The 14,883-nt window shown below is 36.4% G+C and overlaps 1 protein-coding gene across 1 annotated transcript in view; it reads right to left on the minus strand.

Moving 5' to 3' along the window:
• Window positions 1-14,883, minus strand: part of EYS (eyes shut homolog) — a 1,254,974-nt gene that overhangs the window by 1,210,420 nt on the left and 29,671 nt on the right. Inside the window, 1 exon segment of the mRNA XM_040983150.1 lies at window positions 1,807-1,849. Within this exon segment, the coding sequence (XP_040839084.1) occupies window positions 1,807-1,849 (43 nt within the window).

Consider the following 14,883-nt stretch of genomic DNA (forward strand, 5'->3'; position numbering starts at 1 on the left):
TGCCGATCTTTGAGGGCACACTCCCATAATACTGTTCATTTAAGTGTGTTATGGAATTGAAGGAATAGACAATGACAGATATTCTAGTATAAACTGTCAAGGTATAATTTTAAAAGGTTCATTTGGAATTCTCCCTTGATTCAGGATTAGATATACATATGTTTCTTAATGATGTGAGAACATACTCAAAAGACTTTTTAAAATTGATTAAAATATGTACTCAAAACCAAAATATTTCCTAAAATTCTTTTTTTTTAAGATTTATTTATTTTTATTGTAAAGACAGATATACAGAGAGGAGAGACAGAGAGGAAGATCTTCTGTCCGATGGTTTGCTCCTCAAGTAGTCATAATGGTTGGAGCTGAGCCAATACGAAGCCAGGAGTCAGGAGTTTCTTCCAGGTCTCCATGTGGGTGCAGGGTCCCAAGGCTTTGGGCCATTCTTGACTGCTTTCCCAGGCCACAAGCAGGGAGCAGGATGGGAAGCAGGGTGGCCGGGATTAGAACCGGTGACCCAGTGGGATCCCGGGGGTTCAAGCTGAGGACTTTATCCACTACACTATTGCGCAGGGCCCCTAAAATTCTTCACTAAAAAAAGAAGTGAATACTATCCAGGTTGAGTTTCTAAATTATAAGAAAGGAAGCTATTGGTCCCAGCACGATAGCCTAACTACTAAAGCCTTCGCCTTGCATGCGCCAGGGTCCTATATGGGCATTGGTTCTTATCCCAACGGCCCCACTTCCCACCCAGCTCCCTGCTTGTGGCCTGGGAAAGTAGCTGACGATGGCCGAAAGCCTTGAGACTTTGTACCCACTTGGGAGACCTGGAAGAAGCTCTTGGCTCCTGGCTTAAGATTTGCACAGCTCTAGCCATTTCAGCCTCTTTGGGAATGAATCAGCAGACGGAATATCTTTCTCTGTGTCTCTCCTCCTCTCTGTATATCTGACTTTTCAATAAAAAATTTAAAATTCTTAAAAAAGTTAAAGGAAGCCATGGATATCCCTTCCTTTTAAAATATTTTAATACCATATGGTTAGTAAAAATCATATTGTAAAACCACATAGTTTCTTCTTGATATTCAGATATTAATTTTTAATTTTAAAATCTTCATTATTGGTATAAACAAACTATAACTTTATGCTTAAATTGCATTTGAAAATTTTTGCTTTAGAATTCATTTATATTTAATTTTAAATCTTTAAGTTATATATACTTTAATAAAGAGATGAAGGAGAGAAAGAAAAGAGAGAGGAAGAAAGAGATCTACTTGCTGGTTGACTTCTCAAATGTTTGTAATATGCAGTGCTTGGCAGCTCACAACTGCGACCCAGGAACTCCAACCAAGTGTCTGCCAGAGTGGCAGATGCCTGTGCACTTGTGCCATAATCGGCTTAATTGAAGAGTATACATTAGCGGGAAAAAGGATCAGCAGTGGAGGCAGGACTCCTTTCCAGAACATTGAAATAGGATGCGAGTTTCCCAAATAGTGGCATAACCCACTAAATCACAACTTCTGCACATAAAACTGCTTAAACATTCAATTTTTAAAATTGCAATAATTAATCCAAGACTTGAGAAAAATTTTCTCTTTCAACTTGAAATAAATTATTTGAGTCACTATCACATATCAAATTTAAACACAGAACATTATTTCACTTCTGCATACATGACTGCAAACCATGCATTTGTGCCCTAAAATACAGACAGGAAATAATTATACCTGTAGTGACAAGCTTCCTCACTTGTGGTCCAGTTGAAATTATTCTTCCCAGTAAATATCTTATTCAACATTTGAATTAACTTACAAGACTTGCCTGTCAACATTGGCGAACAGATGCACATAAGATCCTAGGAAAAATTGAAGATTACTTTTACAAAGGTTTTCAGATATTTCAAGGAGAGTGACTCTGCTCTTACCTGGACAGTGGTGAAAAAGTATCAAGAACAGGTAAATCTACAGTCATCTGCATTGTGCTTCAGGAAACACTATCCACTATCTTCTTACAAATGGATTTTGGTGCTGATAATCCCACTGTCCTTCCTTCACTCCCCTCCCCCAGCCTCAAGTAATCCTATTAAGTAGATTTCTTATTTGTTACCAAAATTGTGTTTTAATAACTCACTTGATCACCCATAATTTTAACGGTAGAAAAAAATCGTTCATTTTAAACCAAATTCAGACTTACACTTGTGATGTTGACATAATTAGTATCAGTCCAACATGTTACCGATGAGCACTCAACAATATCAGGTTCACAGTTTTGATTGAGAAATCCCTCTGGGTATTCAAAGAAATAAACAGATGTGCCATTTTGGCAAATTTCTCCTTTCAAACAAGACAGAGATCCACAATGTTTGATTGACTCCGCACTGTAGGGACCTGTAAGAGATTATACTTGAAAGAGGAAAAGGAAGAAAGGAACTAAAGAAAGAACAACATCTGTTTTTTGTTTCGTTGCAGCATTGAGAAATTATTTGTCTGCAATTTACCTTTCAACAATCCACATAAATATCTATGTATGAATATCTTAAAGGTAACATTTTTGTTGTAATGGTGCCAGATCAACAAATGTAATAATCATATTAATATGATTAAACATTAAAGCCATATAATCTTCTCAACTGTGAAAAACTATTTCACAAAAGTTATTATGTGTTCATTATAAAAGGTACCAACATTTGCACAAATGATTAATCCACATTCATCATGATGTTCCAAATTTCTATTAGTTATTGAATGATAGAAAGTATAATAAAATGTCATATCCAATAAATGGACATTATTAATATAATAACTAACATCAACTATTAGCAAAAAGTGAGGAAACAGAGAATCTCAAGCATCATTGATGGGGATGTAGGATGGCAGAATTGCCTTAGAAATTCAGAAACTATGGAGTAATGGGTAATCTGCCTGTTACAGAGTCATAACTGGTGCCAGTACCAAATGCTCCACTTTTGATTCAACTCCGTACTAATGTGCCTGGCAAAGCAAAAGAGGGTGTTCTAAATGCTTGGGCTTATATCAATATGGGAGACCTGGAAGAAGCTCCAGGCTCCTGACTTTGGTTTGACCTAGCACCTAGCCCTAGCAATTATGGCCATTTGGAAAGTAAATCAGTGGATCACAGATTTCTCTCCCTGTCACTCCATCTCCCTAGAATTATACCTTTGAAAAATAAGTAAATCTCAAAATTTGTGATCTTAAAAAAAATTACTATGTTCTCTCTGATAAATGCTGTTTTTCCTACATTTCAGGTGGTTTAATATTTTACTTTTTATGTTCATTTCTTTAAAAACATTTGTTTTCATATTAATTTCTTTACTGACTCATACGTCATATACAGTAGCATCATTTCCTTCTGGAGGCTTTTGACTTTCTTTTTCATGTATTTACCAACACATTGGCCACACAGTAGCATGTTATTTAACTTCATGGCATTGTAAATTTTCAATTTTTCTTCCTGTTGTTGATTTTGTCTTACGACTATTTACTTAACGGGATATAGAGTAACTATGTAATAGAGGCTATCATATCCAGATATGAACATAAAATGCAGTATGCATCTTTACTCTCAAATCAAAGATGGATTCCCAATGAAACTGTTAAATATATCTTGACAATACTATTCTGGACTGTCTCCCATTGCCCATACCTACAATTGCATGATGCACTTAAATATCAGAATGAACTTATGACTGTGTATGAAGAACTGTACCATTGTAATAGTATAGGGGAAACCAGTGGGGAGGGGGAAGGTAAATTCCAGAGATCATGGAACTGTATCATAAAATAATGAAATAAATAAAATTTAAAAACATTTAAAAAAAATAAGAGCTGATCTTACGCAAAGTCGTTTAAGGCCCTGTTTGTAGAGCTATCATCCTATATCAAAGTGCCCACTTCAATCCTGGCTGCTTTTTCCCAGTATAGCTTCCTTATAAGATGCTTGAGAGAAAAGCAGAAAATGGTCCAAATACTTGGGCCCCAATGACCTGTATGAGAGACTAGGATGGAATTCCTGCCTTCTTGATTTGTTCTAGTCAAAATGTGGCTGGTGTGAACATTTGCACTCATCAGGACCTCTGGTTGACACTTATTTGATTTTTAAATATCTTTTCTTAGCCAAATCTTTTAACAACATTTCAAATATTAGCTGCAATAATAATACATATTATAGCATAAAGTGTGACTTTTCTATAACTATGTATAATGTGAATTATCAAATCAGGATGTTCAAACTGTGACATTTATGACTGAATACTTGAAGTTACTATTTTCTATAAGCACAGAAAATGCAGAATTTATCCTGAATTGTATCTACTAAACTGCATCTTGTATCACTAGAAACTTATTCTTTCTACCTTCTATTGGACACCAATGAAGCAACACACCTCTGACTTGTGTGTTTTTAAAAGGTGACTTGTAGTTTAGTAATGGACCACTGCACCCTTAATTTGATTGTCTGTAAGGGTCAGTGATATTGAACATCTTTATGGATGAGATAACTGAGCCATGAAGAGAATTTAAGAAATATATCAACCATTCTGTCATTCAACATACACTTAGAAATGTCTACTAGCACAAAATGCAAGAACAAAGATGTATGAGGTCTAAATAAAGTAAATTTCAAGAGCAGCAGGTTATACAATATAGGAAGGATATATTGCATTTTCAACCAAAGTTTAGAAACACATTGAGAAAAGAACATGGATCACATACTAGTAAATGAATTTAGTTTGCGCTATATAATTTTGCTAAGTAGTATAGATCAGTGAGAGACTCACTGTTCCTGGCATGAAAGCCATCTTTCCAGGTAATCACACACACACACACACACACACACACGTCAATGTAAAAAGATAGACAGGAAAAGAAAACCTATCACTAATACTATTGGTATCATATCCAAGTCACATTAGTACAACCTCCAATCAGGTAGGATAGTAAAGCACATATAAATTGCTTGTGACCTTCGTGGTTCATGAAAGCCTTAAAATGTGAAAAAGGAAATGCATGAAAAACCCAATATCAACAGATTTAGCCAGTTGTCAGCACTTTGACAAAAAGAGAAATGGGTCTGACACTGTGCTGTAGTGGCTACAGTCACCACCTGTGGCACCTGTGGCTCCACTTGCAACCCAGCTCCCTGCTAATGTCTGAAAAAGCAGTGGAAGGTGGCCCAAGTGCCTGGTCCCTGCCACCCATGTAGTAGACCTGGATGAAGTGCCTAGTTCCTGTCCTTGGTCCTGTTTATTTTCAATCTCACCATCTCTCTCTCCCTATAATTATTTCAAATAAATGAATATTTTTAAAAAGAATTAAAGAAAAAAAAGAAAATAGAAGAGAAGCGAAGTAGCTAGAATGTCAAAAGCAACACTGAAACATCAAGGAGTCATCTTTTCCTGGAGCACAGATTGATGGCAGGAGAAAAAGAAATTTATGATTCAGGTAACGACTAATTCAAGTAAAGCATTTCTCCTTTCCTACTGAGTTGTGTATATATGCATATTATTACATAAACAAGGATATTTTAACAATTTCAGGGAAAATTCAGTTATAAGACTATGCATTGAGTAAAAATATTTTCAAGTCTACATGCAATTTTTCTGTTATACATATTTTCCATGAATCTTTATCAAAGGTTTGTAGTATTCTTGACATTTCCTATCAAATCAAATACACATTGTTCCTTCTCACAGTAACCTTCTCATGCACTCCTACGTTCCCTCCATGATCAGTTCCCTAACTCATGCAAAGACTGGGAAGGTTTTTTCTATGCCAAACCATCCCTGTTTCTTCCTTGGTAAGGTACACCACACGGCTCACTGAATTACCAGTAGATGAGCAGATCATTATCTTCCATTTATTAATTTCCTTAGCAATATTAATCCTACATTCTCTCCCATTTGCTCATTTAACCCTGCACTTCAGACTTTTCTGATGGATTGAGAATTATCAAATTTATCCATTACTTTCTTTGGTCTAATATGACCGCCAAAAGAAAAATACTTCTCTAGCAGATAAATATTATATGTCATTCACTTGATGACTTCAGAACTGTTTTCTTTACTACCTCCTTTTTTATGTACTGGGAAACCAAAATTTACGGCCCCTTTTATTTTTTTCTTATTGATTAGTTTATTTTTAATGGAAAGGCAGATTTGCAAAAAAGGAGGAGAGAAAGAAAGGTCTTCCATCAGCAGGTTCACTTCACAAGTGGCTGCAGTGGTCAGCCCTGAACCAATCCAAAGCCAGGAGCCAGGAGCCTGCTCTGGGTCTTCTACATGCATGCAGGGTCCCAAGGCTTTGGGCTGTCTTTGACTGCTTTCCCAGGCCATAAGCTGGGAGCTGAATGGGAAGTGTAGCACCTGGGACATGAACTGCTGCCCATATGGGAATCCAGCTAATGCAAGGCAAGGTGAGGATCTAGCCCCTGAGCCATTACACTGGGGCCCAAAATTTATTTCTCATACAGCACATTAAATTCATGTAATTTTACCAATAAGTACACAATATCATTTTATTATGAAATTGGTTTGGAGGCACATAGTTAAAGTCTATGCTTTGGAATTTTGCGTTCACAAGAATATTCAGATAACTTATTATATAGTATCATCATGTATATATAGATATATAAATTTAATATATATAATATATAAATTTAAGATATCATATATATGTATATATATAAATTTAGGCTTTTATAGATTAATGGGTCCTTCACCTTTGTTGAGAAATACAGAAATGATGTTTTCCCAAATTCTCCCACCTGTGTTACTGTTCCTTAAGTCATAAGGAAACATTCTCTAGCATATGAATTTCAAATGCATATGAACTATCACACTACATTTTTTGCTGAACTGAAATTCACGCCAGGAAGGCAAACAATAAATAGAATTAGATGCTATTTTTCTTGTTTAGTGTTTTGTGTTTCAGTGTTATTTCAGACACTTACAAGCAATGAAAGATTGCATAGCTAATGTAATTAAATATGTAATTCAGTACTGGTGCTCTCACTTCACCAACTGTCTTGGACAGCAGAAAAAATTTTAGCTGTGTAAATGAAGATTTGATTATAAATATAATGTTGAATACCACAATTAGACATCCTTTCAATAAAGAACATATCTTTTCCTATACAAAGAGTGAACATATTTGAAAAACCCTGAGTACAAACTAACCCTCCACCAGATATATTCTCTGTATTCAGCAAGGATAATTTATACAATCAATTCTAAACAGTAAATGAATGTGCAAGAAAGCAACTAAAGTTTTGAACCATAGTGTCCAGTTAATTACTATGATCTCCATATACGCTTGCTTGCTTTATCTTTTGGGGGCAGTTTGAACAGTTGGGTAGGGCCCAGGCAGTAGTCTAGCAGCTAAAAGTCCTCACCTTACATGCACCAGGTTCACATATGTATGCCTGTTCATATCCTAGCAGCCCTGTTTCCTATCCAGCTCCCTGTTTGAGGCCTGGCAATGCAGCCAAGGATGGCCCAAAGGCTTGGGACCCGGTACTCACGAGAGAGACCTGGAAGAAGCTCCTGGCTTTGTCATTTTCAAAGACAAAGCAAAGCTTTGCTGTATATGTTATTTGGAGGTGACAAATATTTGCTTTTACAATCTGGAATATGTCGCTCCATTCTCTTCTAGCCCGTAGAGTTTCCTGTGAGAGTTCTCCTGTGAATTTAATTAACATTCCTTAATATGTCAACAGATGTTCCCTTGACAAAGAAGAGGAGGAGCACCCACCAAATTGAAAGGCAAATACGAAGAACATCCCAGTAAAATAACAACAGAAGACTAAATCAATGAACAACCCACTGCTGAAATGGCATATTAACCCTAGAGATCAGAAGTTAACAAAATGCTGCAAAACTCAGGAAGCCTCTAAACTGTGTAAGTGACTGCAGGGCCACTTTTAGTTATTAAGAAGCCAGAATTACACAGACAAGGAATTAGAGACCCAAGCTCTGATGACATTTTTTTAAAAAATGATCATTATTTACTTTTACGTATTCGAAAGAGTTTCAGAGTTACAGGAACAGAGGGGGAGGGTTTGGGCTTGGGCCAGGCTGCAGCCAGGAGTCAGGAGCCTCCTTGGAACCTCCCACATGAATGAAGGGACTATATTTCCTAGGTTTCCTAGGAATGTTAGAAGGCAGCGAGGCTGGAGGTGGAGCAGAGAAGACTTGAATAAGCGATGATACAGGATGCCAGCATTACAGGCAGTGTTTAACCTATTTTGCCACATGGTCAGTACTCAGGTGGGAGACCCGGAAGAAACTCCTGTCTGCCGGCTTCACAAGGCGCGGCTTCAGCTGTTGCAGCAGTTTGGAGAGTGAATCATCAGATACACGATCTTTCTCTCTGTTTTTTCTTCTCTCCATAAATCTGATTTGCCTTTCCAAAAAAATAAATAAATATTTTAAAGGGAGTGTTTTCCAAATTGATTTGACATACTAAAGTCACAAATTTCTATGACATTCTTCAAACAAGGTAATAAAAAAATGGTGTGGCAGGGCCACACAAGAATTTTACACCAGCCATAGAAATTGCAGTGTTTATAGCCAAAGAGTAATTAAATACTGACATCTTTATATACCATTGAAACCCAGTAACTCCACCATAGGCACACATCTCTAGCAAGCAATAACAGACACATTTTTTGGACACTCACTTTGCGGGTCCCAAATTCACATCTTTTTTTTTTAAGAAAAAAATATTTAAATTAAAAAATAAAAAAATATATTAAAATCTTTGTTTTAATATACTCTTTATTTTTGAATTTTATGGTACAATTCCTTAGGATCTGGAATTTTCCTACCCCTCACCAAATTCCCGCCCCCGACTGATTTTCCCCGTATCACCATATAGCAGTTCTTTTCAGGATTAATAATGCTTAAATTTACCCAATAAGAATTTAATCCAGGCATATGACTAGACAATGAAGAAATATAAAAAGAATAATTTATACCTTCTGCTGACAAATACTAGGGTAAGTACTCATTTTTATTTGGGATGAGTTTAAAGAAAATGTATTAAAATAATCTGAAAATGTCTTTCAGAATAACTTAAGAATACTCGAGAGAGGGAAAGGGCATTGTTGTTCAATATAATGAAAACATTAATATTCATTTTATATTTACTATGCAAAGTAGAATTCTAATAGCTTTACATGGATAACTGCTTTAATCCTCATAATCACTGATTCAGATATTATTTCCATCATAGATGATGAAATTGAGAATTGGGAAAATGAATCATTTGTTGGAACTGACAAAGCTACGGATGGTTAACCCTTGCGTCAGAGCCAAGTCCACCTCCAGATCTTGCATCAGAACAGTAGCCCTCACACTCTTCTACTTTTCTTTCTGCTGCTTTAACTTTTTCTGGCTGCTCACAGTCATTTATCAAAATGAAATTTTATTACCATTGCTTCCGATTCAACTTCATTTTATAATCACTCAGTATATTGGATCACTAACAATTACCTTAATGCAGAACAGAGTGAACAAATACTTTACAATATTTTTATCATTATTTTGTCAGCAGAAAGGCATGTAAAGTGTGGATGGGGCCTTCCTTTTCATAGACTTTTTGTTTCACCATCCAGTCTTGAGTTGCTCTGTCTCTTGGCTCTTTACTCATATAACTCATCAATAATATAACACATTGTATCATATCTGATGTTCATTTTAATTTTATTTAATCACTCTACCACTTTCAATTCTTTGACTTTTGAAAAGAGTATACAAAATGTCTTTCTTAAACATGTACTCTTTATACATGATGACAAAATACCAGTTTTCAACTTCATGTGTTGAGAAAAAATTGCTTCAATTATGTTTGTGAATACAAACTGCTCTAAAGGTAAATATTAAGTGATATCTACAGTGATCTGCAAGTGATATTTCTGGAAAGGAAAGGAAGCAGGAAGTAAAAGGATAATTTGGAATTTGAGAAATTTCAGTAACAATATCTATTTTAAATTTAACTTATGAGTAAATTTAAACATTTCAACATTCCCTGATTTTAAAATACACATGTAAATATTTCAAAGATTTATACTGGACATTTTTTGAACAACTATAACTGGTGTGATTTTTTAAACGCCTGTAAAAGTATTTTGAAATATAAAAAGGTAACTCTCTAGCTGGATTCCTTCTGGAAATCGGGAAATCATATCCAATAATGATGGCCTACTCTAGATCAGGTTAATCATTTTTTTACTTTATAAAACTAATTAATAATCATTATTTAAATTAGGAAAGGGAATATTAGATGAATCTTAGAGTATTTTCAGAGTGGGGATCAAGGTTTGTATAAGACAATATTTATCAGCACTTTTATGAATGGATTTTTATTCAAGAGTTAACAACTGATGTCCAATTATTTTTATTTGAAGCAACTATAAATTAAAAAAATGAACAAAATCGGTAAAAATTTATCAACTCTTTAATCTTTCATTCTAGTGGCAGAACACAAAAATAAATACATCAATCTGATTCAGGATGAGAGAGAGGAGCACAGAGAGGGGAAACGATGTTTGAGAGTGAAGAATGTCTGGCATCCTGTGTCCTTCTAGCACACTGAATCTGTAAGCTAGGAGACACACTGAGAAGTAAAGTGGCCCCATCCACTGCTTCATCTGACAAATGTCCACAACATGTTAGGGGGCCAAAAATTCAATCTAGAGCCACCACACAAGTGCTAGAGATCCAATTACTAGAAAAATCACCTGCTGCTTCTGAGGATTCATATTAGCAGGAATCTGCCCTTTGGAGCAGAACCAGGCCTGGAAAACGAGATAGTCTGATATGGGAAGCAGGCATCTTAACTGCCAGGCCAAATGCATTCTCTTTTGTAGGTTATTCAAGGGATCCTCTTCTTAATGATACAGGAAGCTTCTAGGAGATGGGGATATAGCAAACTGATACATTTTGATTCACACTTAGTTTTTTCACCATTCTTGGAGAAAAAGAGAAAGAACAATTACTTAAATGAATATGCCAACATTCAGGAAAAGATGATAGCATTGAGATGGCAGCAACAGGAAGCAATAGAAATGTTAAGATTTTAATTATATTTTGTTGGTTGGTATAACAATATTCCCTGAGGAATTCAGTTTAATTGAAAAAAAATCATAGGGAAAAAATGCATTTTCCCTTTATTTTGTTTCCTTTTGCCTTTGGTTAGCTGATAATTAGTCAGATGTTGAGTGAAATACATCAAGTGATATCTGAGAGAAAGTTGAATTTAAATTACTGATAGATGTTCAAGGAAACACAGTGAATGGAGAGAGATATATAAAAGGTTGAAATCTATAAGAAAACATTCCTAGAGGAAAAAGCATTTGGGCATTTACAAATTATGAGTTCTTTCTCAATGTATAAAATTGAGTAAGATTATACAGGCAATGAAAACAGAAAAGAGATAAATTACCAAACATGTGCGCTGCTTTCTTGTTTTCAATATAAATAATTTGAGAAGATGAGAAAGAATTACTCGAGGACAAAATGTAGGTTGCTAGCATGCAGTGTTCTGGAATCCAAGTGAAGATGATGTTTCAAATAACAATATTTCAAAGGTTAATGATCAATGTTATGACAACTATCAATTATTCTAAAGGTTCTGTTTATCTGAAATTTGCAGAATAAAAGAAAACACAACAGATTCCACCTTATCCACCAAATTTCAATATTCAGAGAACTGATTCAGCAAGATTACAGATTTCTCTTCCATCATCTCTTCATCTGTGAATCTGTGTGTGTGTGTGTGTGTGTGTGTGTGTGTGTGTGTGTATGAGTGTGAATGTGTGTGCATTTATGTGGTGCTAGAATTGTACAATTATAAGACGGCATAATTTTGGAGAAACTGTACAAAGAATTAAATCATCTCTAAATTCATTATATTGCAGAAGAAAATAATAAACACTTAGGTTTAGAATGAAAACATCTAAAAAATTGGGTTAGACTACAAACTCATAGGGACCCACAGGACAAATTAACTCCATTTTACGAATGCAAGAAAATAAAAACATTTCTGGAGTGGCTAATAAGATGAATGCTTAATTAGATGAAAGCTTTATTATTATTAAATTTAAGAATTTGTTATTTTTAAACAATAAGTAATATATAAGGGATCTTTACAACAGCATTAAAATTTGAATGCACACCAATTGCCTATTTTTGATGAATTGGATTTATTTCTTCAGTTTAGTTCATTTACTTTTAATCTTTCTTTTGGCCCAGAGGAAAAATTAAATGGCATATTTTGATTACACCTGACAATGAGACCTGAGATATGAAACACACTTCCAGTGGCTTTAGTAGTTCAGATAATGACAAAGACCCCTATTCCTATTGCCTCAGCCATAGCTCTGTTTGAGCATCAGATTTTCATTAAAATGTAGTTGCTCTCATGATCTTCTTCTACAAACCTGAAATTTTTGAGAGCACAGCACTTCAGTGAAAATTAAAAAGGGCCCAGTGGCAAGAGAGCAATGTGGAAGGGCAAAGGCTGCCCGGGGATGCTGAGAGTCCTTGAGAACTAAGCTTGGATAAGCTCTGAGGGCCCTGCTGAGGACATGAAGTATTATTCCGAGATGGTGGGAAGCACTAACACTGTCAGGTAGAATACTGCCGGTATTTTACAGATGGAAGGGAAGATATAAAAACATGAAAAAGCACATATCACTAGGCATTTTCACAAATTATAGAATTTCAATGAACATTTAAAACTATCTCAAACTTAAAGATGTATCATTTATCACTTATGAGATATTAACGTAAAGACATTGGATTTTGAGCTAAAATATATTGTTACCAGCTTCAAGTAAAAATCCAAAGATAAATTCTCATATCAATTATGTTTTATTAACTGGCTAAGGAGTTGTAAAACAAAACAAAACTTATTAATCTTTTCAAAAAGTTACCCATGTGAATTAGTATTACTCGGTTGTAATAATGTACGAAAGTAATAATGGAATCTGAATCCTGTTTGAGAACAACGTCTTTTAAGAATAAAAGACATGGGTCGGCACAATCTTTGCCCTGTGGCACTGGTACCCCATTTGAACACCCACTAATGTCTCAGTTGCTCCATGTCTGATTCAACTTTCTGTTGATGGATTAGGGAAGTAGTGGAAGAGGGTCCAAGTCTTTGGAATAATGTGGTAGACTTAGAAAACCTCCTGACTCTTAGCTTGTAGTGAGTTCAGCTTTGGCCACTGCAGTGCTTTGTGGAGTAAACCAGGGAATCGAAGACTCTTTCTCTATTTCTGTTTGTAACATTGGCTTTTAAAATAAAAATATATTTTTAAAAATAATTAATGACCTTTCTGTAAGCAAATTTTATGATAGCTCACATTTTACTGTTTGATATTTGCCAAGTACTATTTTTATTTTTTACTGCTGGAGTTTTGTGTTATATCTGGATCCACACTGTCCTTGTCGTAAGCTGAAAATTATGGGAAAAAAATCAGAGAAAACTATTTTTTATCATCCAGTCCTGTAAAACTAATTACAAAGTGTAAAGATAGAAACTAGATGGCTGATTTTGTTGGTAAACAAGTTAAAAGTATATGCAATTTTGCTTCATGGTGTCACACAATTGCATGTGTATCTATAATTATACAAAACATATCATATAATTGCATAAAGAAATCTCAATTAACCTATTTCTACACTTGTGGTAATATGAATTATGCCACTGCTCAAAACTTATATATTGCAACCCTAACATCCAGCATCAAAAAATAAGTATATCTGCAGAAACCAACTTTAAGCATGAATTAAGTTCTACGAGGCCACAAAGGTGGGCAAGAAGCAGAGATTAAGCCAAAGTGATGCACAGAGGAAAGATCATGCTAAGTTCAGTAAAGTGACAGTTTATGCCAGGGAAAAAGGCCTCAGAATCCAAGGCACACTTGGATCTCAAACTTCTAGTCTTCAGACATACGACAAAACAAGTCTATTGCATGTCACTCAGTGGGTGATGCCACTTTGTTATGGCAGCCTAGCCTGGCCTGTTGAACACCCACTGTGTCTCCACTGAACACCAGTGGGTGCTGAAGCTTAGTCCAGTTTGCCTATCCCTAGAACCAACCCACACGCATGCTTATGTGTGCTGCACCCTTGCCTAGGCTGCTCTACCCATAGTCCAGACTCTCGCACTCACCAATGGGTGCTGCAGCCCAACAGGGGAGCTACCAGTGTGTTCCCCTACTAGGCCCATTCTTCTCAACCCTGGGGTTTGCGCATGCTGCAGGTGCTCTGCCCCAACCTGACAGGGCCCACCTGCAGCCTCATCTCTTGCTGGCAAGTGTTAGAGCCTAGCCCATCTGGGAATGGTCCACATCATATCCTGGCTCTCATGTGCACCAGAGGGTGCTGAATCCTGGCCCAGCCAAGCCTGTCCTCAGACCTGACCCTCACAAAATGCTGAGGAGCGCTGCAGTCCCCACTCTCATGCTATCCAGCAGGAAATGCTGCTTAATAGGGGAGTTTCTCAGCTTCCCCTACCAAGTCAGCTCCCATTCTTGTTGCAGAGTGAAGGGCTCTGTGTGGCATCATCTGCCCTCAGTTTTGACCTTTGCTTGTGCCAGCAGGTGTTGCAGCCTGGCCCAGCCTTGACCCTCCCAGCCCTGGCTCCCATGAGTGTCAGGTGGATTCTTGTTTTGTGAGTTGTGTGGTCCAGTCTATCATCACCCCAAGCTAACTGTGCAAACCAACAAGTGCTGCAGTCCCACAGAGGCAAGCCTGTAATTCCCTTATAGATTCTGCCCCCAGGGCATGTTCTGGTTCAAGGCTATTATGGCCCAACCCAACATGACCAAGCCCCTATTGTGACACTCATAGGAGAGTATGGCAGC

Source organism: Ochotona curzoniae, unplaced genomic scaffold (assembly GCF_017591425.1).
Source record: "Ochotona curzoniae isolate NIBS_2020 unplaced genomic scaffold, NIBS_Ocur_1.0 contig_3819, whole genome shotgun sequence".
Classification (NCBI taxonomy): domain Eukaryota; kingdom Metazoa; phylum Chordata; class Mammalia; order Lagomorpha; family Ochotonidae; genus Ochotona; species Ochotona curzoniae.